A 26,423-nucleotide genomic window follows, 5' to 3' on the forward strand; every position below is an offset into this window, starting at 1 on the left:
TATTTTTGGATCAACATGTTCTCCAAGTTCAACGCAATTTGTGAAGAACCTGAATGCGGAGGAATATGCTGCGGAGTTCCCGGGGACGTCTGAGGCGATTAAGGAGTCGATACGGTCGAAGAAGCAGTTCAACTGGCATTAGACGTCAAGGAAGTCCACGAAAAGGCATGATTCCTCATTCGACATTGGATGTCGAACTCTCTTGAGGTGCTAGCGGATTGGAGAGCAGAATACGAAGTCGGTGAAGAGTTTCACCATGGACAAGGGCAGCAACCTGGGATGGTATGGCGACCACAAGAGGACGTCTTCGTATTCTCAATGACTCTCCGAGCTGATCTGAAAAGTCTACTGGATGGATCCGTTGTACCAACCAAACGCCTGCTCCTGAGCCTAGTCATGAGCATTTTTGATCCGTTAGGGATGGTCGCTCCCTTCGTGGTGCATGGGAAGACGATAGTCAAGGATGTGTGGAGATCCGGAATTGGCTGGGACAAGCCACTACCTGCGGATATCATATCACGATGGGAGCAGTATGCCAAACTACTTGGAACTGTAGTGTACCATAAAAGTAACCGTAATCATTTCTCACCATAAACACCAAACCATGTGTTACCATTTCAAATAATTTCCCATGACCGACGTTTCTCGTAAGGGTAGCATGTTGCATTTCAAAAAGTAGTTCGACGTTTCCCGTAAGGCAAACATCTCATAAATTTCCTCATTGCGATGTGACAATTATTATTTTCAGTTACATCGAAACCACTTCAGTTAACGTTTCCTCAAAACATGTTTTCCAGGTCAAACCCAAAACGATTCCACGCATCCGCGTTGTGGATCAAATTCCAAACCTTTTCAAACATCCTTTTCAAAACGACCACGTGTTTAACAACACCAGCTACATGAAATTAAACACCACCGCTCAACAACGCGTGAGGCAAATGTTGACCGGCAGTGACATACTTCTTGATGCATAGTGTATGTTAAGTGCGTTTACATATTTGGCGACGCCCGTTCTTAAGTATAGTCTTTTTTATCCAATAAGACAGTCCAGGCTCCACCCATAGGAAAACTCTGTAAGTTAGTTGGTAAGATTTCCATTTCAATAAAATCAATCTCAAATTGGAAGTTGTCGAGTATACTTCAATCCGAAAACCTAGATTGCGTCCGGTAGACACCTCAGAACATTGGATATGGTGAAGATACCCAGATGCTACTTTCCAGGATACAATCCTGGAGCCTACGATTCGCTTGAATTGCACGTTTTCGTGGATGCTAGCAGCACTGCATATGCTGCCGCAGCCTACTTCCGGATTGTGGACAGTGGAGAAGTACGCTGTAGTCTGGTGTGTGAGAGAACCAAAGTAGCGCCGATCAAATTGCTGTCAGTATCACGGTTAGAGATGCAAGCAGCTGTGATTGGAACACGGCTCATGAAGTCTGTCATTTCGAGTCACAGTTTGCAGATCAAGCGCAAAGTATTGTGGAGTGATTCTTCAACGGTTCTGAACTGGCTATGGTCAGATCCGCGGAACTATAAGCAATTTGTAGCGTTCCGGGTAACAGAGATCCTGGATGAAACGGAAGTCAGCGATTGGAGGAAGGTTCCAACCCGGATGAACGTTGCTGATGAAACCACCAAATGGGGACATGGCCCATGCTTCGATGAACACAGCAGGTGGTTCAAGGGTCCACAGTTCCTGTATAAACGGGAGTGTGACTGGCCAGAGGATGCGATCGAGCCGACTACAGCGGAAGAATTAAGGGTGGTCCATGTGCACCAGCAACTATCGACGCAGTCGGTCATCGAAATCGAACGCTTCTCGAAGTGGGAAAGGTTGACCCGTACAGAGGCATTCGTTCTACGATTTGGCTGCAAGCATATTTGTCGAGACGGATCAAAACAGGACGGAGAAGTAACCCCGAGTAGTGTGAATAGGGAGGAGTGGAAACAAGCGGAGTCAGCTGATCCAAGCGAGCGAGTATCCGGAGGAATGCAGCATTCTTCACAAAAATCATGAAGTGCAGTCAGAAGAACGTAGACGAATCCAGAAGAGCAGTCGAGTCTTCAAATTATCCCCGTTTTTGGACTCATCTGGAGTCATGAGAATGGGATCCCGCATCGCTGCCACGGAGTGCGCGTCGTACGAAAGCAAGTTTCCCGTGATTTTGCCTAAGGATCACTACGTCACTCAACTAATGATCAACTGGTATCACAGGAAGTACGGACACGCCAATAATGAAACGGTGGTGAACGAGATTCGGCAGAAGTTTCACATTTCCGAACTGCGAACAGCCGTCAAGAAAGTGGCAAGTGGCTGCTACTGGTGCAGAGTGTACAAATCCAAACCACAAGTACCACCAATGGCTCCTCTGCCTTCTGCTCGTCTCACGCCGTATGTCAGGGCCTTCACCTTTACGGGACTGGACTATTTCGGGCCGATCACTGTTCGCTTTGGACGTGGTGGAGTCAAACGGTGGGTAGCGCTCTTTACCTGCTTAGGAACTCGAGCAGTCCACTTGGAAGTCGCCTACAGTCTGTCTTCTGAATCCTGCAAGATGGCAATATGTAGATTCATCGCCCGCCGAGGTGCGCCACAGGAAATTTACTCTGATCAAGGAACCAACTTCCAAGGGGCTAGCGCAGAGTTAAGGCAGCAGATCGGCGCCATAAATCGGGATCTAGCAGGGACGTTCACAAACGCAGAAACCCAATGGAAGCTAAACCCTCGGTACGCTCCACATATGGGGGGAATATGGGAAAGGCTGGTACGCTCGGTCAAGACAGGTCTAGCGCACATGGAGTTGCCGAGGAATCCGGATGAGGAGACTTTGATAACGGCTCTTGCGGAGGTGGAATCTATAGTGAACTCGCGTCCCTTAACCTATCTACCGATCGACAGCGAGGAATGCGCAGCTTTAACACCGAACCACTTTCTATTGTTGAGTTCGAGTGGCGTGGTCCAGCCAGAGGTGTGGCCAATTGAGGAGTGTGCGGTACTGCGATCGAACTGGAAGCATGTTCAGGTTATGCTAGATAGGTTTTGGATGCGATGGATTCGAGAATATCTGCCTGTTATCTCCCGACAGCTAAAATGGTTTGGAGAGGCGACACCTATCAACGTCGGAGATCTGGTCATCATTGTAAACGAGGGCGTCAGGAACAGCTGGATAAGAGGCAGAATCCCTCGAGTGAAGAGTTCGCAGCGCGGATGTACAGACCTCGCTGTCCTAGATGTTACCAGAAAAGGAGGTACAGTTTAAGGGCACTTGAAGCAGTACAGGCGGGAGCATGTTGGCAACACAGTTGAGCTCGTTCAGTACCACCCTCACAAAGGGAGGTGAAATGAGTGACGTTTAAAAGGTTTACTCCGGTAGGGCATATATAAAAGGATTGCTTCAATAGGACAGCTCAATTGTTTTATAAAGAAAACATAGAAAATAGATTAGTGGTGGAGGAAGAATTTATTATTGCTAAAGTATCTATTAAATCAAATATTTGCTAGTTATCCTGGATATCGTGATTACGTGAATTTATTGTAAGTATTAAATTAATTTGAGAAACAAAAATAATACGCATAATTTGTACAATTTAGCATAAACACAAATTGGAACAAACACCTACTGTTACAACACGACGGATCAATTAAAGTAAAGGACAAATCAATGTAAGATAACCTAAAATTGTAAAACCTATAAACAAAAAGGAACAATAATTAAATTTACAGCTTAAAGCTTACTCAACACAAATTACGAGTTTGCTCATAGGAATCCGAAACTGAATCCGCTCCTGTAACAACAATGACATAAATTTGCTGCGTCTATCCACCCTCTCGCGGGACGTTAGCTCTCGTGGCTCTGCTTGCCCCTATACTTACTCAGTTTGAGATTAACATTGAAAAGATTAATCTCAAGTGAATGCACGGGAAACCAAAGTATTAGTTCTATGAATTCTTTCCTAAATTTATTGTCCCTATCTTCGGATGTCTGGTGGATACTGCAAAGGCCTCAAATTCCAATATCAATCTGAGTAAGAAATTAACCACTAATAGACCCCCATACGGTAGGAGCAAATACACAACTTAACAGCAGCAGTGACAATGTCGCACACTTCCAGGGTCAGTTGTTTATAAACAGTTGCTACCGCGTCGTCAGCGATGCGCGCTGGCTTAACTAGGTGCTTCGAGAAAGGTCAAAGTAAACATTGGTGAGTAAGCATCATACATAGCCGTTCCTACCGCGAGGAGCATTAATTCTTGTTAAAAAAACAGACACCGACTTTCCAAGAGAAAAACTATCTGTCTCGCTTTATATGTACATACTGGAGAAAAACTATTGTGTAGAGTTTAAGTAACAAATTCATGTATAAAAGGTTTCGAATAATAAAGAATCGGGACATTCTCTGCTTGATCGTCAAGCAGTTCAGTTCGGTGTTAGCTCGCTCTCTCGAGTTGTTTGAAAAGTTCATTGCGATAGTGTTCGCGTTCTCTCTTTCGCGGTTTGTCGTGCGTGTGTGTGTGCCCCGTAATGGGGAAGCATCGGTCGCGAAGCCCGGCGAAGGTCCAGAACCCCGGAGAAGGAAGCTCCGGTGTGCCTACCTCGAACAGGTTTGCTGTTCTCCCCATGGATGGGAATATCCAGCCAGCTGTGTTGGAAAAACGCAGTAAGAAGAGGAAGAAGAATCGAGGCCAGTCCGATGTCACTGCGACGAACAACAGCGATGTTGGAGATTTCGGTGACGCTGCCGAAACCGTGAATACTGCCGAAATGAGCACGGCAAAAGTGAAGCTTCCTCCATTGGTAGTGAAAAATGCCCATCTTAATGTGCTCATTGCGGATCTAGCGACGCTGGGTGTTAAAGCCGAATACAAGTTGGGCAGAGTCGGCACTAAAGTGATGCTCCGTACCAAAACGGAGTTTGACGTGGTCGTCGCCCACCTGAGGACTTCCAAGGTGGAATTCTTTACTCACGACATTCCCGGTGAGAAGCCGTTCAAGGTCGTCATCAGGGGCCTACCAAACTTCGACCCGAAGTTTATCGAATCAGAAATCAGGGACCGGTACAAGCTGGCCCCAAGTGCCGTGTATCGAATGACAAGAAGAGACGAGAATGTGAAGGCGTATCCGGATAGCCTTTTCTTGGTACACTTCCAGAAGGGAACGGTGACGCTCAACGCACTGAAAGCCATCCGGTCCATCAATTCCATCATCGTTCGCTGGGAGCCATACCGTGGCGGCCATCGCGATGTGACTCAGTGCCAGCGGTGTCTGAACTTCGGACACGGTACCCGCAACTGCAACATTAAGCCACGCTGCGGAAATTGCGCTCAAGACCATGCCACCTCCGAATGTGCTGCGGATCCAAATGCGCCAACTGTGGTGGTGCTCACCAAGGATCCAACAAGCAGTGCCCTAAACGCGAGGATTTCAAGCGCATCCGAAATAAAGCGTCCACCAACAATCAACCAGCACGAAGGAAGGATAAGGCCCCGGCTTTCAGGACAGAGGACTTTCCACCTCTTCGTGGACAAGCGAATCCCAGGGTGCGATCCGCGCCCCCTCAAGAAACGTCTGGATCTTCTGCTGGACAAAGCTCTCCATCCCCCCCTGGATTCTGGAGGCAACCAACAGCTCAAACAAACAATCCCGATCTGTTCTCAGCAGACGAACTGATGGAGATTTTTATCAACATGACCGGTGCTCTACGTAAGTGCCGCAATAAGCCCGAACAGATCCAAGTGCTCGGTAAGTTCATCATCCAATATGGTGTCTAAACCGCTAACCATCGCTACCTGGAACGCTTGCTCTGTAAGAGCGTAACAGATTGAGCTTGCCGACTTCCTCCGCAAGCATAGCATCGACGTGGGTCTTCTAACCGAAACCCACCTAAAGTTCGGTGACAGCTTCTGGTTGCCTGACCACAACATTATCCGGCTTGATCGCACCAGCTCCAGGGGGGGGGGTGTAGCGGTCATCGTCAGAAAGGGAATCAAGTTTTGCACTCTGCCCCACATCCGCACTTCTATCATCGAGGCCATTAGTGTGGAGGTGGAATCACAAACTGGAAACGTCCGGTTCATCGCTGTTTACTGCCCACGCCAGTGTACCGCAAGCAACGGATTAGGAATCCAATTCAAGAAGGACCTGACCGCCATCACCCGTACTAGCTCCCGATTCATCGTTGGGGGCGACCTGAACGCCCGCCATGAAGCTTGGCGGAACTACCAGAGGAATCGAAACGGATGTCTATTGTTCGACCACGCACAACATGGACTGTACACAGTGCAATATCCGGACGAGCCAACTTTCATCTCTCCGGCGGGAAATCCCTCCACGTTAGACTTTTTCCTGTCAAACATTGGACTATCCAAGCCGGAGGCGCACAACGATCTCAGCTCCGACCACCAACCGGTGGTGACTGAAGTCGGTGTCAACGTGGTTCCTGCTAGAGGCTGCCTGCGTAAAGACTACCATCATGTCAACTGGGTGCAGTACGGTCGAATGGTGGACAGCAACATCGATGAAAATCCACTACTCGACATCGTAGATGACATCGACCGGGCGTTGGAAGGACTCCAACAGGCCATATCCGAGGCTGACGAGACATGCGTTCGAAAAGTTCCTGTGAGGGGTAAGTTTGTTGCTATTGATTCCCACACCCAATTATTGATTCGATTGAGAAATGTGCGTAGACGCCAGTTTCAGAGGACTGGAGTCCTGGGCAAAAAACGTGAAATGGCCGATCTGAACAGGCAGATTGCTTCCAGAATGGACTCACTCCGAAATGAAAGTTTCGGGCGTGTTGTCCAGAATCTGGACGACCGCTCCAGACCATTCTGGAAGGTAGCCAAGGTCCTGAAAAATCATCCCAAACCCGTTCCACCTCTCAAAGTCGAAAATGATGACGATCGGCTTTTAATTACCCCACAGGAGAAAGCAAATGCGATCGGCGAGCCTGTCGCTTCATCGCATTTGCTTGGCTCGACTATCCAAAGTCCGCTCGATGATCAGGTTGCGCAATGCGTTCAAAACCTAGATGCCTCCCCTTGTGTCGTGCCTCCGGCGGTTATGATTACAGTACAACAAATTTGCTCAGCGTTGAAATGCACCAAGAACATGAAGGCTCCCGGGTTTGACGGTATATTCAACTTGATCTTGAAGAGACTCAGCATGAAAGTGCAGTCTCTTCTAACCGCTATCTTCAACAGATGCTTGGAACTGCACTACTTTCCAAGCATCTGGAAAGTAGCAAAAATCATACCAATCCGCAAGCCCGGTAAGGATCCAACATTGCCTTTAAGCTACAGACCAATCAGCCTCCTTTCAGCGCTGAGCAAATTGTTCGAGAAACTCATTCTCAATCGTTTGCTCAAGTTTGTCGAGGAAAATAACATTCTCCTTCCGGAACAGTTTGGATTCAGAAAGGGGCACTCCACCAATCATCAGCTAGTACGGGTGATGAATAACATCCGAAGTAACAAAGCTGTATCCGTGTCCACAGCCATGGCCTTGTTAGACGTTGAAAAGGCGTTTGACAATGTTTGGCATGATGGACTTGTGTACAAGCTTTGTAACTTCAACTTTCCTTTACATCTTATTAAAATCACCCGTAACTACCTCCAGCAAAGGTCGTTTAAGGTATCGTTGAATGGTTGTCTCTCAGACACGTTTTCGATCCCAGCAGGAGTCCCGCAAGGTAGTCTCCTGGGCCCCTTGCTTTACAGCATTTACACTTCCGACATTCCTCCCCTCGGTGACGGTTGCGTGTTTTTCCTGTTCGCAGATGATACCGCAATAGCCGTCAAAGGAAGGATGCCTCGCGAAATAACGAACAAACTTCAACGATGCCTTAACGCCTTTGCTGATTATGCCACCACGTGGAAAATCAAAATCAATGCCACCAAAACACAAGCGATCATGTTCCTCCATCGGCAATCGCTCAAACTGAAACCGGCTCCATCTTGTACTGTAATCATGGATGGCACAAGGGTTGAGTGGTCCGCCGAAGTAACCTATCTCGGGATGTTGTTCGATGAAAAGCTCCTCTTCCGTTCGCATGTAGAGAAAACAGTAGTCAAGTGTTCTGCCTTGGTTAGGTGTCTGTTTCCGCTGATTTGCCGCAGATCCCGCCTCTCAAGGGTGAACAAACTGGCCGTCTACAAACAAATCATAGCACCTGCGATCCTCTACGCAGCTCCGGTGTGGGAATCATGTGCACAGACTCACAGGAACAAAATCCAGGTCGCTCAGAATAGAGTGCTGAGGATGGTACTTGATCGTCCTTTTGACACTAGAATAACAAATTTACACGAAGAGGCAGGCATTGCCAAAATAGATTCCAGAATTAACGAAATTAAGACTAATTTTGCACAAAAATGTAATTTATCAGAACATGCTTTGATAAGCAATTTGTATATAGTAGATTAGGTGTATATAGTAGTTGTAGGTTAGTTGTAGTTGTAAATAGTAGTTATAAGTAGTCTCCTTTTTCAAATTTTCAAACAAACCAATCCCACCAAGGTGGTCATTCTCTAAAACAGGCCTGATAGGACTAGGAACTGTAATTAATAATAATTGAAATTTCACAGGAACTAAAGTTGAAAAGACGCATCTGTGTCACTTGATAAGTTATACATGTAAACCACACAAATTCAAGAAATATAGATCATTTAAGTCAAAAAAAAAGTCAAAAAAAGAATCGGGACAGTTGTTCTGATGAGTTGATTATCCGAGGTTTGCTAGGTGCGGACGAACACAGTTCCAACCTCAGGATAACTGATTCATCAAAGAGCTTTTTCCATACAGTAGAAATGGAATTGCCATGTCTTTCATTTTACGGAAAAAGAAAGACCACGCGAGTTGTTGCTCTACGTTGGGCGCTTCAACACGGGAGTGAAACATGGATGCGCAACGGAGTATGGGCGAATCATCTGGTGACAGCGGAAACTAAACCGCTATTTTCAAGTGTTGGAACGCCAAAATTTCGACTGGCTAAAATCAGTAAGTGTTAAAAAACCAAAAAGTGACTTTGATTAAATTACAAAAAAAGGAAAAAGTGAACTAGTGATTAATAAAGAGTACAGCAAATTGGTGCACATCTGGTCAACTATAAAGATATGGGGACTTCATCTGGGAACTTCATCGCAGACTCAACAAGGAATAACCCTGATCCTGCTCCTGATAGGGTGAGTACACAGTTAAAAAAAAAATAAAAAAAATTGTGTAAAGTTCTGATACATTACCGTATTATAAATATTTTACGCGTACAATATTTTTTTTTTTTTTTTATCTAGTTCGTTTATTTGGGAGGCTCAATCGCGTTAGCTTTACGGAGCCGATAGTTCATTGTTCTTTGTTTGTAACAAAATTCACTTAATTCTATGTCTAGTAGGAGTTGGGCCGAATACTCGCGGCTTACTCGAGGTTAGAGAGGTACATTGTCGAAGGATAGGATCAGGGGAGGAGTTTGGGGGTAAGGTTTCGTTGTCTCATCAGAGCGTTGTCGCCAGTATGAATGGTAGTGCGGTTCTAGTTTCGTCTGGAGTTCGACCGGCTATGGTGACCAGTGGGCGACGATGAGACTCATCGAGACGGGGGGACAAGACAAACAAAAACTATTAAAGAGAGACAAAAGACAAAGGAATTAAATTCTTATACTAGACATTTGAAGAAACACATAAACCGACTGCATATAGCAGATATCGCGAGTTCCCAACACGTCTCTGATAGGAACATAGGGTTGTCTTCCTTGGGCCTCAAGGGTATTCAAAAGTCGCTCTCTGGCGGCGTCATTATCCGTACATTGCCAAACTGCGTGATCGATGTCATCGTAACCGTTTCCACACCGACAGATGTTGCTGTCTACGAGGTTTATTCTATTGAGATGAGCATCTAGCGAGTAGTGGTTGGACATAAGTCTACTCATCACGCGAATGAAGTCACGACTTAAGTCCAAGCCTTTAAACCACGCTCTCGAAGAAACATTAGGAATAATTGAATGTAACCACCGTCCAAGATTTCCATTGTCCCAATCGGTTTGCCAACTCGAAAGGGTACTCTGACGCACTAAATGGTAAAATTCATCGTGTGAAATTTGCCTGTCATAAAATTCGCCTTCCTGCGCGCCCACCTTTGCGAGAGAGTCCGCCTTCTCATTGCCTGGGATTGAGCAATGTGATGGGACCCATACAAAGGTAATCATATATGATCTTTCGACCAGTACACTAATCTGCTCCCTTACCTTTGAAAGGAAATAAGATGAGTGTCTACTTGGTTTCATCGACCGAATAGCCTCAATCGAACTGAGACTATCCGAGAAGATGAAGTAATGGTCTGCGGGCATGTTGGAAATCATCCCCAATGCGAAGTTGATTGCTGCCAGCTCAGCAACAAAAACGGAACAAGGTTCCTGGAGTTTGCGGAAGGCGCTAGAGTTTTCATTGAAGACACCGAAGCCAGTGGATCCACTGAGACGAGACCCGTCTGTAAAATATCTGTTTACGCAATTGACGTGTTGGTACTTTTCAGTAAAAATACGCGGGATAATAATAGTTCGAAGTTGATCTGGAATCCCGTTAATCACTTGTTTCATGGACAGATCATATTCAATTGAGGAACTGCGATTGGTGAAGTGAGCACGGTCTGGAGTATAACAAGGAAGACACATATCCGACGATATGTAGTGGTGGTAGATTCTCATAAATCGAGATTGTGAATTCAGCCCAAGAATTTCTTCAAAATTTGCAATTATAAGTGTGTTCGTCACTCCGCATTTGATTAGTATTCTGAGAGAGAGCTCCCAGAAACGGTTCTGGAGGGGTGTTACTCCTGCCAGAACCTCGAGACTCATGTTATGCGTTGAGTGCATACAGCCAAGAGCAATACGCAGACAACGATATTGAATTCGTTCCAATTTTATTAGGTGACATTTTCTTGCCGAGAGAAAGCAGAAAGAGCCGTACTCTAGAACAGAGAGAATAGTTGTTTTATAAAGCGTTATGAGGTCTCCCGGATGAGAACCCCACCATGTGCCGCAAATTGAACGGAGAAAGTTGATCCTCTGCTGACATTTTTGCTTCAAATACGTAATATGGGTATTCCAAGTGCACTTTGAATCAAACCAGACCCCAAGGTACTTGAAAAACAATGATTGAGTAATGTTTCTGCCCAAAAGATTAAGATGCATTTGGGCTGGGTCCCGCTTTCGAGTAAACACTACCAGTTCAGTTTTCTGCGGCGAGAATTCGATCCCTAGATTCCTAGCCCAAGAAGACAAGTTATCTAAGGAACTTTGCAATGGTCCTTGCAAGTCCACGGCATGTGGACCTCTTACGGAAACCACACCGTCATCTGCAAGTTGTCTTAGGGTGCATTGTTCTGCCAAACAGTTGTCGATATCTTTGACATAAAAGTTATAAAGAAGAGGGCTGAGACATGAGCCTTGTGGCAGACCCATGTAGCTAATTCTGGAAGTTGTCAGTTGTCCAAGGGAAAAGTTCATTTGCTTTTCTGACAACAAATTGTACAAGAAATTATTTAAAATTCCGGAAAGTCCACATCTGTGCAGATTGTCTGACAGAATTTCAATGGAAACTGAATCAAAAGCCCCCTTAATGTCCAAGAATACTGAAGCCAATTGCTCCTTGTGCGCAAAGGCCAGTTGAATATCTGTGGAAAGCAGCGCTAGACAATCGTTTGTTCCTTTGCTCTTGCGGAACCCAAACTGTGTATTTGATAGCAAGTTATTTGTTTCGACCCACTGATCGAGTCTCCGAAGGATCATTTTCTCCAACAATTTCCTAATGCACGAAAGCATAGCAATCGGACGGTATGAGTTATGATCAGACGCTGGTTTGCCAGGTTTTCGAATGGCTATTACTTTGACCTGTCTCCATTCAGGCGGTACAATGTTGTTTTCTAGCAAGGAATTGAATAAATCTAGCAAGCGTCTTTTAACGATATCTGGGAGATTTTTCAGAAGATTGAATTTAATCATATCGCTTCCCGGTGAGGAGTTGTTCGATGAAAGAAGAGCCATAGAGAAATCCAGCATTGAGAATGGTCTATCCAGAGAGCCGCCGCTAGGAGACGCTTCTCGAAGAATATTTTGTGCTGGAACTGAGTCCGGACAGACCTTTTTAGCGAAATCGAATATCCATCGGTTGGAGTATTCTTCACTCTCATTGAAAGATGAGCGGTTACGCATGTTGCGAGCCACCCTCCACAAGGTGTTCATTGAGGTTTCTCGTGAGAGTCCCTCGACGAAATTGCGCCAATAACCGCGTTTTTTTGCTTTGATTAATTGTTTCAGCTTTGTCTCAAGCTTTGAATATTCCTCGAAGTAAGTGGAGGTTTTGTGTCTACGAAAAGCTTTGAAAGCATCAGATTTTATTACATACAGTTTTGTGCATTCTTCGTCCCATCCAGGTGTGGCTGGTCTCCTTTTGAAGGGCGCACTTGGAACTTTTCTTTTTTGTGCTTCCAGTGAACTTTTGTAAATCAAATCGGCGAGGAATCGATATTCTTCCAATGGTGGAAGCGTATCTATTGATTCGGCACCGATTGTCACCGCCGTTGCATATTTATGCCAATCTATGTTCCTTGTAAGATCAAATGGAACTCGAGATGGTTCTGCAGAGTGAGGGGCACACTTAATTGAAATGATGATTGGCAAATGATCGCTACCATGGGGATCATTGATAACCTTCCACAGACAATCCAATGATAGCGATCTAGAACACAAAGATAGGTCGAGTCGGCTTTCTCGAGCCGGAGGTTTTGCTATACGTGTCACTTCACCAGTGTTCAAAATAGTCAAGTTGAAATCGTCGCATAAATCGTAAAAAATAGCCGCTCTATTGTCATCATATAGATCGCCCCACCCAGTACCATGGGAGTTCATATCACCCAGAATTAATACTGGGGATGGAAGAATCGAAACTAGATTCCAGAGTTGACTACGGCTAATGGAGGTTCTTGGTGGAACATAAACTGAAGCTATGCAAAGGTCTTTGTTCTTCACATTTATTTGGCAAGCGACGATTTCGACGCCTGATAGAGCAGGAAGGGAAATTTTGTAGAAAGGGTAGCACTTTTTGATCCCTAAAAGTACTCCTCCATAAGAATCGTCTCTATCCAGGCGTATAATGTTAAAATCGTGGAAGTTGAGTTCTTCATCGGAAGAAAGCCATGTTTCACAGAGAGCAAATATATCACAATCAGAATTGTGAAGTAAAAATTTGAACGAGTCTAGTTTAGGCACTAGACTACGGCAGTTCCACTGTAGCACAGTGATCATATCTTCAACCTCGTTCGACAAATTATCCATCGAAAGATATGATTGATGCAAGGAGGGGCCATGAAACAGTCAATTGCTTAAGATATGATTCTAGTGTTGGAAGTAAGGCAGAAACTAAGCTTCTAAGAGGGTCTTGTATGTTGAACATATTCAATGTGAATTCCACAATGTCCGAAAAAGCTAGCAAACCTCGTTCGGACTTGGATTTCTTTTGCGAATTTTGAGGAGCAGCTTTTTTGTTTTTCTTATCTTTGTTGGGTAATGGCGGAAAATCCTTACTGCAGCCAGGAAGTGGAGCAGTGGGAGCCTTCGATTTAATTTTTTCATCCCCATTACCCTGGGAATTTTGCAATCCTCTGAGAGTGACTTTAGTTTTCTTACGGCGCACTTTCGGGGAGGAGCATTTTCGTTTTGAGGATCCGTCCATTTTTGAAGGTGCGTGTACCACCGTAGAATCACCTTCATCGGATGAGTCAGAGTCCGATTCTTCAGCTGACAAAATCGAAAATTGGTTTGCATCTTGGACGGCTGATGCAGCCTTCACCATTTGAGCATATGTCTGCTTGGAGCGTCCTGAGATTGAACGCTGCACTTTATCGGAGTGCTGCTTGTACATCGGGCACTCCTGCAAGGGGTGAGGATTCTCGCCACAGTACGCGCATTTTACTGATTCTTTGTGGCAAGAATCCTCTTTGTGGTTTTCACCACATTTGCCACAACGAGTTTTGTTGCCGCAATGGCTGGCCGAGTGTCCTAGCCTTTTGCAGTTGGTACAGTTATAAACCCTCTGTACAAACAACCGCACCGGAAAAAAAGCACCATCAACTTTGACAAAGTTTGGGAGAACTGAACCAGCGAAAGTCACCCGAAACGAGTCTGAATGCTGATAGACTTTCTTGCCATCTTGTAAAGACACTGAATGCAGTTGCCTAACATCCAGTATCTTTACAAGCTCGCTTGTGACTTTTCTGTTTTTAAAACAACCCGAGGCACGTTTCAAGTCCTCGACAGACAGACTCGCGTCGGAGACCACGCCTTCTATCTCCACATCTCGAGAAGGGATGTAGATGTTGTACTCAACACTAAACAACTCGTGATCAGCAATTTTATTTGCTACATCATAATTCGGTGCTTCTACACGCAGTTTGTTGAATCTCTCCTTATGTACCAAGATTCCCGGATACTTACGCAGCAAGTCTCTCGAAATATCGAGAGTTTTCAAGGGTTTATTTTTAGGCCGAAAAAAGACAACCCATGGTCCTTTCGAAAGTGGTTGGTAATACCTGGTTCGCGCAACGTTGGCATCGGAAGATGCCATAAGTGTTGCGCAAAAGCGGTGCGCAACCGCTTAAGAAGGAAAAAAAAAATAAAAACCTTCTCCAATTTATTAATTTTAATTACTAGTAATTAAATTTTTGCACGGCTTACAAGCAAATTAAAGCGAAAAAAAATCGAAAAAAAAAAACTTTTATCTAGTTGCAACAAGTTGTCTCACTATGAACCATACTCCCTTACCAGGGGTGAGAGACAGAACCACGCACCACGAGGCAAAACAAAACTACAATAGGGAGGCAATGGACTTGCAAAATGTATTGTACTATACTTATGCCGGTTGTGTAAACAACCTATCAGCCGGTGCAGCTAGGTATTCCGTTTGCTGCTGATGCGATGATGATGGTGATGATTTGATGATGATCGATCACTGGGGTAAAGGTGAACAGTCTATACGTAAGACTCAGCTTACGATAGCTGCTTCCGAAAACCGTGCGCGATTCACCTGAACACTTTTTTTCTACAACGATAGCGATGGAAACGTGGTAAAAAACGAGTGTCGTATGAAGAGACCAGGACGCTGTTAACTGGCTCAGCGCTCGATACGGAATGGACGCGTACAATATTATAAATAGTATACATTTCATCTTTGTAAGCAACATTTATTACAAGATGCTTAATGCAAATTTGATTAACAAAGCACAAAACATGAATTTTTTTTTTGTCTTGAATTTACGCGGAAAGCGTTTTTGATCCAATTAAATTCGCGAAAAGGCAAGATAATAGCAATATCCATAATTTAATAAAGGACTGAGAAACAGTCGCATTTTTACTCGTTTGCTTCGAAAAACAAACAAAAAATGGCAGAGTTCCCAACTGAAAGAGCTATTCAATGTATTCCAGAGTTCAGAGGCACGGCCTCAGAATTACCATCGTTTCTATACCAGTGTGATTTCTTCGCTAAGAAATTGCCAGTAGAAGAATCGCATGAACCTTTAATTCAGGTAATTTTGATGAAATTGAAAGATCCGGCATCAGGGTATTTCAAACGCATTTATGCGGAAACATGGCCCGAAGTGAGAACCAATCTCTAAAGAGAATTTGGGACAAATGTTAAACTGGAAGCAATTTTTCAGAAAATCGAAACTTTGGAGCAAGGACCAAACGAATCCTTTCAAGATTACAAAGATAGGGCATTAACATTAAAAGAACACGTGGATGAATATGAAGAAAATAATGCCAAAGAGAGTCATATGCACTACGGAATTTGAGGATACATTTTTTGGGAGGTTTGAAAAATAGGAACTTGAACAATATGGCAAAATCACAGAAAAATAACACCTTCAATGAACTAGTCAAATGTTTACAGGAAGAGTGTATCTACGAAAAACAAATTGAGGATATCGAAAAAAAGACTTCAGTGTATTCACATCGCTGAAAAATCAAAATCACAAAGGAACCGAAATAATTGGGATAATCATGTTAATCAACCCAAATATTTTAACCAGTATCAACGAAAACATCAACAAAACAATTCGTTTGATAGAAAATTCAGACCTCATAGAGATTTTCCGAATAATTTCGTTAGCTGTAATCAAAGGCCGTTCAATGGAAATCAAAATGGTTACAGGGGCACGAGTTACGAATACCAAGAAAATAATAATTTTAGCAGAAATATGAGAAATACAAGACATAAAAAACTAAAATTCCGGAATCCTGTAAAGACACATGTTACAGATTCCCAATGTTTTCACGCTGGGATAAAATTTGACCCAATCATCACAACAAAGCATACATATCCAATGTTCGGTGGAAATAACGGAGATTTCTACTGGTATATGTCAACAGCAGAAAACCCGGAGTTCTTTTGCAGATACTATTTTAACACAAGTAAAACCGAAAATTTTATGCACAAAAGTATAGCATTGAAAGTGGGAGCAAAACTGATAAACCCACTTAGTGTGGCATATACAGAGATAGACGGAGAAGAAGAAGAATCATTTGGAGACATTTGGGTCAATTTAAAAATAGGCAGAAGTAACATACCAATAAAATTTAACTTAGTTCATAATTTAGCTGTACCAGCCACGATAGGCACAGCATTTGCAAGAGATCATATCGAAAGTATAGGTGGGAGCTTCAGATTTACAATCTTCAAAAGCTTCTCTCATCCTTTAAATAAAGAATATATTGATTATATACGTAGAGAAAGTAGTGTGAAAGACATTAAACGATATGTGGAAATTGAACCATACGTTTAAAAAAAAGACATGGTAGGAATTACAGCGGACGAAAATATAATTGAGAGAAATAAGGAGCTTTCAAGTAAAAATAGTAATGAAATAGAATTTAATTTTCACGCAATAATGGGGAAACAAAATAAAAATAAGCAATATAATAACAGCGAATCAACCCTTTATAACATAATATCAAATAAAATAGCACTTAAAAAAATCTATTCTAGAGATAACTTATTTTTTGTCGAGATACCTACATCTAATAACCTCGCATATAGGCTGAGATGTTTACTCGATACAGGTTCATCAGTAAATCTGCTCAGATATGAAGCAGTCAAATCGCTAAGAATAGACCAAGTAAATACAAATGATACTATAACAATAGCAGGAATTGGAGGAAATACAAAAACAATGGGATCAGTTAATATAGGTTTAATCATAGGAAACATAGTTTTCCCAGCAAAATTTCATTTAATGACACATTTATTAGTACCATGTATACTCGGAGGAGAGTTCCTTCAAAAACATGTAGCACAAATTGGAAGAAATTTTGAATACGCCATTTTTGAGCTTGACACTTGCAAGAAAAACTATAAAGAAGCCGAGTGTAAAGATTTTACACAAGTCCATACATTCAATGGAATGGAAATAGATGACCCGTCGGAAAATGATTTTTATCATGAAGAATATAATGAAGAAGGAAGTGAATATGACGACAGAGAAATGTTGGACTTAAATGCTGACATAGACTACGATGTTGTCAAATACAAAAATATTAAAATGCTTCAAGGACACGAACGATATAATAAAATCTTCGAACAGATCGAACTTGATCATTTGTCACGAAGCGCTTTAGAATCAATTGAATCAATTTTAAGTAATTTTAGTGATGTGTTTTTTCTTGAGGGTGATAAACTAACCCACACAGATGCGGCAGTGCACGAAATAGAAACTTCAACGAACGTACCCATTAATAAACGGCAATACAGATTCCCAGAAGCAACAAAAAAGCAAATTAATGAAGAAATCGAAGAAATGTATAGGCAAGGTATCATCAGACCAAGTAAAAGCCCGTGGAATGCACCAGTCTTGTGTATACCAAAAAGGGTCTTGGATGCAGCTGGAAATAAGAAATATCGAATTGTAGTGGACTTTAGGGCTTTAAATTTGATAACTAAGCCTTTTGTATATCCAATTCCACTCATCAATGAAATCATGGATAATCTTGGAGATAGTGTATATTTTTCAACATTGGATTTAAAGTCGGGATTTTATCAAATCCCAATCGATCCAAAAGATGCCGCTAAAACAGCCTTCACAACCCCAAAAGGACACTTTGAATTTACAAGAATGCCTATGGGATTAAGGAATAGTCCATCAACATTCAAAAATTAATGAATACGGTACTATACGAAATCGGAGATGTTCGAGCCGTTGTTTATCTGGATGATGTCATCATTTCAGGAAGAACAATCGAAGAACATAATGAAAACTTATATAAAGTGTTGCAAGGACTACGCAAACATAATTTAAAATTGGAACCGGTGAAATGCAAAATTTTGAAAACAGAAATCAAATATCTTGGTCATATAATAAATCAATATGGTATAAAACCAACCAAAGAAAATGTAGAAAGTATACAAAAGATGAAAAGTCCATCTACAGTGAAAGATGTTCGATCATTTTTAGGTACAATTAATTTTTATGGAAAATTCATTCCCAACATTGCAAAGTACAGGAAACCTTTGAACGATTTATTGAAGAAGAATGTAAAATTTGTATGGACACGTGAATGTGAGGAAGCTTTCGAAATGCTTAAAACATGCCTCATATCTAAACCTTTGTTAGTAAGGCCTAATTATGAGGATACATTTGTCATCACCACAGATGCTAGCAATTACGCGATAGGAGCGGTGTTATCTAATGAGAAAACTGTCGATAGACCGATCGCATTTGCGAGCAGGGCATAAATAGGTGCAGAAAGTAGATATTTACCACACAATCGAGAAAGAATTATTAGCGATCGTTTGGGCGGTTGACTATTTTAGACATTTTATATTTGATCAAAAATTCATTGTTTACACAGATCACAGGCCTCTAATTTCAATTTGGCGGTTAAAGGAAACGTCGCCCACATTAACAAGACTGCGACTTAAGCTGCAAGGTCTTAAATGTGATATACGCTACAAACAAGGGAAAGAGAACATTGTAGCAGACTTTTTGTCAAGGCTACCATGCACGAAGGAAAACAAAAACATCAACCAGATTCAACCAACAAGTTATTATCAGGGGCAATCAAGGTTACAACGTTGTAAGGTTAAAAAAGGTAGCGTACACATTAAGAATCAACAAGATACGTCGGTAGAACAAGAGCAGGTAGTTGCAGTCATTACGCGACAGCAGCAAAGAATGCAGAGGCAGATAACCCAAACAAAAATAAACAACAAGCCATCAAGCGATTCCACTGACCAGAATTTAACTTACCAGTCTCAAAGGGACTCAGTTTTTAATGAATTAGTTAACATGGATATAAGTGACAATGAAAACACCACAAAGAAAGATGATAACCACAATTTATACAATGATTTCAAAGCAAGCGTAGAACAATCATTAGTAAACACAGATGAACTTATGATTTCAGGGCAATTAACTAATGACTCAGCAGATGCTACATTAGTTATATTAAATAGTAGATCAGCCTACAAGGAAATTTCAACTCTGTGTAATTTACCACATGGGTTGAAGGATTATGATAAAAATGGAATTATAAATATACCAAACGAAAAGATTGCAGGATTGATTATCGAGGGAAAAAATAACTCTTTGCTCAATGGTAAAAGTTTCCTAAAGAAACTCAATAGGAGCTTTATGGAAGGTCCTGACTATCTAAAGCAAGCAAAACATGACAATATATTATCATTTCGCAAAATAAACAGTTTGAAGTATTACAAATGATACAATTCATATCATGGAAATTTGATAAGAAAATTTCTTTGTACAATGCAGACTCTGAACGTATCCAAATAGAGGGTGAAGAAATCGAAACAATTTTACGAGAATTTCATGACGCACCCCTAGGTGGACATGTAGGAGCAAAACGTATGCGAAAGAGAGTTGGATCTCTTTTTACATGGAAAAATATGAGACGAGACATTGAAGATTATGTAAGAAAATGCGATTCGTGTCAGAAAAACAAAATTTGCAAGTCCAACAAAATTCCAATGAAAATTACTACAACAGCTACAGAACCGTATGAAAAATTATTTATGGATATCGTTGTTTGACCCGAATCGGAATGGGGTAATAAATACGGATTAGTCGTTCAAGATGACTTAACCAGATATTTAATTGTCACATGTATGGAAAATCAGGAAGCACAAACAGTAGCAAGAACTTTTGTCGAAAATGTGATCTGTAAATTCGGCTGTCCAAAAGAAATAGTGACCGATCAAGGTGCGAACTTCATGAGTAACCTCATGAAAAACATATGTAAAATTTTGAAAATTAAAAAAATCAACACAAGTGCATACCATCCACAGGCTAATTTAGTGGAACGTTCAAACAGAGAGTTGAAAACCTATTTACGACAATTCATTGGAGGGAATCAAAGAACATGGGACCAATTGATACCATACTTCAACTTTGAATACAATACAACGATTAACTCTTCAACAAATTACACCCCATTTGAGTTATTATATGGACGAAAGGCAAAAATTCCCACATCCATTTATAAAAAAGGTAATTCCACAATGGACTATCATGATTCAGTGGCGTCTCGTCCATATGTGCACCTCGTGCACTGCACAGTCTCGAATTTTCAAAAAGTACAATTTATATTTCATAAACGTTAAGAGGCAAAAATTTAATGCTCAATTAAAACCATTTTTGTCCGCCCTATTTATTAATTTCATATGGATAGTAACTGAATTATCCACCACATCACTGGATAGTAGCTGAATTGTTTACCACATCGCTGCTCAACCTCCGTTTTACCCGCCACTGAAAGAAATGTACGTAAAAACAGAAGCGAGGCATAGCGATCTTGTTTTCACGTACGGGCACGCTGGGATTTTACCACGTGCAGGCAACACTCTTTTTTTGATTCTATGGCGAATGAGCGACACAAAACAAGCAAGAAAAATATGCCTTCGTTCTACCAAATCCACCGCATGCTTAGTTCTCCCAGTCTGAGCACTTTTGCTTGTGCACCAGAAACGCTCGTATTTACAATCAGATCAGTTGTATATGTATTGAAGTCCCGTAAGCATAATTGCCGCTGTGTTAGTGTTTATTTTGTGCACTTCTATCTTTGCACAGTTTAAAGAGAAGAGAATAAGTTGGCACGTCTAGGCAACGTCGCATTTGAGTTTCTCTCTGAATTGATTGTATCTTGGAGAGCCGACATTCGTTGTATATCTATCTACCCGCACACATCGAATTTTTAAATTTTTAAATTTTCTCACTACCATGTCTGCATTTTATTCAGTAGCCTCAGCGCATTGATGGAATATTGTTCATAGCATAGGGCAAAATTAAATAGGAATCATGGAACAGGATATTGTTGATGACCTTCTGAAAAGACCGTTTGCCAGAAGATCCATGGAGGAATAAATGCTTATTTATTGCGAGAATGGACGTCCCACGACCAAAGTTGGACAACTTGAAAACGACATGTAAAAGAAATGGTAAAATCATAACGCGGAACTTTGCCGAAAATGGACAAGTGGAAATTGTTGGTTGTGTCATGCTCGAGGAAATTGCGCGGGAAGTGGAGCATTTCGAGGAGATCGTAATTGGCGTCAACTCTACGCTACTGCTTAGGAAACGGTGAGTAACGATGACAAATATCATAAACATGAGACTTAAAAAGAAAATCAATGTTTCTATGCAAAAGTAAGCAAAACTGGTAGCAGAACTGTTTCCCATCATTATTTCGTTTATTTTTTATGCAGGTACCCTCGTCGAAAGATTTGTATCCCATTTTTTTTATTATGCATCAAAATTGGCTTCTACTGTTACAGACAAAATATAAATAAAATAGGTGCACAACTAGTGAATTTTCTCACGTGACGCCACTGATGATTATGTTGGTGAAATGAAGAGTATTTTGAGCAACATTCATTATAACGCAAGAGAAAACTTGAAAATATCAAAAGAAAAGCGGAAGGTTCAATATGACAAAAATTCAAATCAATGGCAACCAATGTGGGGAGATTTAGTTTTAGTGCAATCAAACCCTATGGGGGTAGGACAAAAACTACAGAGTATGAGGCGTGGCCCATACACAGTAATGGAAATTCCTAGTGAACAAACCGTGGTAATACAGAATGGGAAGAAATTAGAAAAAATCCACGTCAATCGTATAAAGCGATACAATGATTAATCAATGAACAATGAAAAGTACGCGGAATAAATTCGTCAGTACCGATAAATAATTATTTATTTATCGATTATTATATACATAATATTTATATTATAATTAAGAATAGAGAGACACACATATTAAAATAACAATTAAAATTTGGATGTTACTCCAGGAGATGGCTATGAAAATGGAAAGAATACTGCGAGCAAATAATAAAAATATTAGTGAAAAAAAAAGGAGTGATAAACTGTAGCTAATGTATAAGAGGGATACATGGAATGTTTGTGAGAGAGTGCGTTAGACAAGGGAAGACGTTCCCGGAACGAATGATGTATATGGTGATGATTAAATTGAATAGTAATATAAATAAATAATAAGAATAAAAATCGAATGGATATTATTGACTAAATGATAATGACCCTGGGGTATGTAGATATAAAATTAAGTATTGTTATTTGAAAATGAATTTATGGAATAACCAGAATGATAAGAGACAATTGAAAATTGTAAAGAAAAAGTATGTATTAAATTTCAATTGGGATTAACAAGGAATTGAACAAAATGTTCAAAACATGCATATATGGAGATGGAAACATAAAAGCGAAGCTTCAAAAATGAAAACAAAGGTAAAATCATATATAGTTAATAATAGTAGATAGTATTTTCTAATATAATTAGTGATAAAAACATTTCAAAGAGATACAAAAAATTTCGACCTATATGTAATGCATGCAGTAATTGAATGATTCAGCTAATAAAACAAATGTATTCATCAAAAAAAGAGCAAAATATTTTGCAGTACGATTTTGAATGGATCGAAGAGCTAAGGATTGACATTACAGCACACCATATGGGTTAAATTACTGAAAAACAGTTACAGATTTATACAATAATTTCATTAAAAAAAAAATTTCACGTTGAAAAATAATACTTATGACAATGATGAAAAAACGGTGACAAACAAGATCAAAGTGGACAAGAAGATTGTACCTACAAAGCGCTTTGGACTAATTGTGTACTAGAATCTCACAGCGAGATTGAATAAAAAACAATTTTGAACGGAAAATACCGTCAAAACACAGCATTAATATACCGTAAATGATCCCAGAGTCGTAAATGATGTTATGGTTGACAATTTATTAAAGGCCGTTTTATTTTTTACAGATCGTTACAGATGTGGAGATAAACAATTGGACAATGGCATTCGGAATCCAGAATGCACGAGAATTTATGAATGAGTCTAACTGAAATTTAAGTTTACTTACAGATACCCACCGTTTCCACTCAATTAGGGAAGACGAGCACTTGCAGCAATTTGGCCACTTTCAAAACTGACTAAATAAAAAGTTAAACGTATTGCCAGAGGAATCTGCAACCGAGCATAGATGAATCGAATTAATACGTGCCGTTTAAAACCTCATTAGGAGAAAGAGAGTACTTGCTGCAATTTCATGACGTAGCCATTCAGATGCTTTGATTAATTGGTGAGTTACAACTACAGACAAAAAGAGTTAAACGAAGTAACAGAAAAAGTAGGGTAATAAAATAAAAATACTAGCAAAACATGATGAAAGATATCAGAATAAGAAGTATGACACAAAGGAACAAAGTTAAGAGTAAAACAAGAAGTGTAATATCGACAATCAGATAAAAATGTTCAGTTAAAGTAATTAATTCTGAATTTGTTTGCAGAAAATAGATAGCATACTGATTATTTATTGTGTGGATGAAAATATGAAATTGAAAAAAATAAGAGCAGCAAGCAACTAATGAAGAATATTATTAATCATATCTGTCAATGATATCAAAGTATGTAAACCAGGTTAAAAAAAAATTATAGTTGATTCAAAAGATGAGTAGAAAATAATTTGAATATACCAAAGTTATAGTTTAATGAATGTTTTAGAGTGAAATTGAAAAAAAAAATTATCGAAAAGAAAATTATTGATGATACAGTGAGAAAGGGAAAATCGATTTTGGATATCCTTGGATGTACCAGGTGGCGAATCTAAGAGACCGTCAACAGCGAAGAAAGAGTCACATTCACAATGGCTAGATGACAATCGAAAGACAAATCATGCGGAAGATTGAAGATTGACGGTGTTGGGTAGGATCATCGGAAAAGTATAAGGAACAGGAAGATGGAATCGAGTGGTTAATCGAGGATAACAGAATTGATCAACACATTATACTGTATAGATGAGCAATCTTTGGCATAAGCTCACCACACAGCATCTAAAAAGACAAACTACTTCAGCAACGGTTTCGCAAACATCATCATAAAACTACAGAACATACAACGTAACGTTTGATATGACATCATTAAACATCAAACTCAAAAATGGCAATGAAGCACAATCAAGTACACAACTAACGCATGGTATGGCACAAACAATAAATTGACTAGCTGCATATATAAACTCAGATAGAAAACAGTCGTGGATAAAATCCAAAACAAGTTTACATCTTATAACGAAAATCAAAAAAAGATGTGGAATCATACTACACCATAGAGAAAGTTGAAGTTCTAATAAGCACTAAAAAAGTATCCAACAGAAACATACATAATGACGAGATGCGATCAGTCCAAGACATAGATATGAAAGACGATGAAGAGTAACCTGAATGCGGCAAACAACGAATCATAGATGGCGGGGAATGGCAGAATACACCCACACCTGATATTTGATATCAACCAAATGACGAGTCAGGAACAGTTTTCAATCGCACGGATGAACGAGCAGAAACGAAGGAGCTTTAACGAAAGGTACAATTTAGGATCACCCTAAGGTTAGGAGAAAAATGGCAACAAGAAAGCATGAAATTTTTAAAATCGAAGATTACCAACTCAAGCTTATTGATATTATTTTTTGCAAAAAGATTCTCAAGCTCAGTAAGTAAGGGGGGATGCAACAACCCCAAATTCAAACATCAATCCTTATAGTGAATTATTCGTAATGATTCTATAGAATGTTAACATTAAATATCAATTGCAACAAGAATGGTATAACTCAACTAAACGCATAATTAACGTAAGTCAGTTAGGCAAATTTTCATATCAGCAAAACGCGTGATAAAACTTGTTAACACATATGATTTAGCCAAATGACAAAATTAAGTTAAAGTATGAACGACTGAATATGTTTATCAATAGTACAAAGTAGGGTCAAAAAGGCACAGTAGGAGTAAGAACCATAGTAAGAAGATCCAGTAAAAAATTAGCAAATATAGAATAGATACCAGCGCATATCCTTGAGAAGAATCTCTTCGATATTATCCTCAAGCTGGTTAAGTAAGAGGGGATGCAAAGGCCTCAAATTCCAATATCAATCTGAGTAAGAAATTAACCAGTAATAGACCCCCATACGGTAGGAGCAAATACACAACTTAACAGCAGCAGTGACAATGTCGCACACTTCCAGGGTCAGTTGCTTATAAACAGTTGCTACCGCGTCGTCAGCGATGCGCGCTGGCTTAACTAGGTGCTTCGAGAAAGGTCAAAGTAAACATTGGTGAGTAAGCATCATACATAGCCGTTCCTACCGCGAGGAGCATTAATTCTTGTTAAAAAAAAACAGACACCGACTTTCCAAGAGAAAAACTATCTGTCTCGCTTTATATGTACATACTGGAGAAAAACTATTGTGTAGAGTTTAAGTAACAAATTCATGTATAAAAGGTTTCGAATAATAAAGAATCGGGACAGTTGTTCTGATGAGTTGATTATCCGAGGTTTGCTAGGTGCGGACGAGCACAGTTCCAACCTCAGGATAACTGATTCATCAAAGAGCTTTTTCCATACAGTAGAAATGGAATTGCACTGTCTTTCATTTTACGGAAAAAGAAAGACCACGCGAGTTGTTGCTCTACGTTGGGCGCTTCAACACGGGAGTGAAACATGGATGCGCAACGGAATACGGGCGCTTCATATACAGTAGAAATGGAATTGCACTGTCTTTCATTTTACGGAAAAAAGAAAGACCACGCGAGTTGTTGCTCTACGTTGGGCGCTTCAACACGGGAGTGAAACATGGATGCGCAACGGAGTATGGGCGCTTCATCTATTGATATTGATGTGTTTGGTTGTGGAACTTTTTTTTTCGTGAGATTTGATGGACTCTATTTGTTTGTAGGAATATCGGAATCTTACGTGACGTTTGACGTGTCTAGTTGGATCCCTAATTTTGAGTTTTGACGTAGGACTACGTCTTTGATTTCTATATGGGGGTAGACTTTGTGAAAACCGAAAATG

At 40.6% G+C, this 26,423-nt stretch overlaps 2 protein-coding genes across 6 annotated transcripts in view; one reads left to right on the plus strand and one right to left on the minus strand.

The window, feature by feature from the left end:
• Positions 1-26,423, minus strand: part of LOC135714765 (lysosomal-associated transmembrane protein 4B) — a 222,761-nt gene that overhangs the window by 184,553 nt on the left and 11,785 nt on the right. The window contains exon 1 of one of the 5 annotated variants that reach the window (XM_065238136.1): positions 7,553-7,557. The exons of the other annotated variants lie outside the window; for them this stretch is intronic. The gene's annotated coding sequence lies outside the window, so the exon portion shown is untranslated. Of the gene's footprint in view, positions 1-7,552; positions 7,558-26,423 lie in introns of those variants that run through there. 5 annotated transcript variants of the gene reach the window in all.
• On the plus strand, positions 2,107-3,261 carry LOC135714763 (uncharacterized). Its single transcript, XM_065238133.1, has one exon. The coding sequence runs from the start codon at positions 2,107-2,109 to the stop codon at positions 3,259-3,261; it is 1,155 nt and encodes a 384-aa protein (XP_065094205.1).

This window comes from Ochlerotatus camptorhynchus, unplaced genomic scaffold (assembly GCF_037179485.1).
Source record: "Ochlerotatus camptorhynchus isolate MF236.1 unplaced genomic scaffold, CSIRO-AGI_Acam_v1.1 ptg000711l, whole genome shotgun sequence".
Lineage (NCBI taxonomy): Eukaryota > Metazoa > Arthropoda > Insecta > Diptera > Culicidae > Ochlerotatus > Ochlerotatus camptorhynchus.

Bases quoted from the DNA above. Each gene is read 5' to 3' on its own strand.
- LOC135714763 (XM_065238133.1), top strand. From the start codon at position 2,107: ATGGGATCCCGCATCGCTGCCACGGAGTGCGCGTCGTACGAAAGCAAG.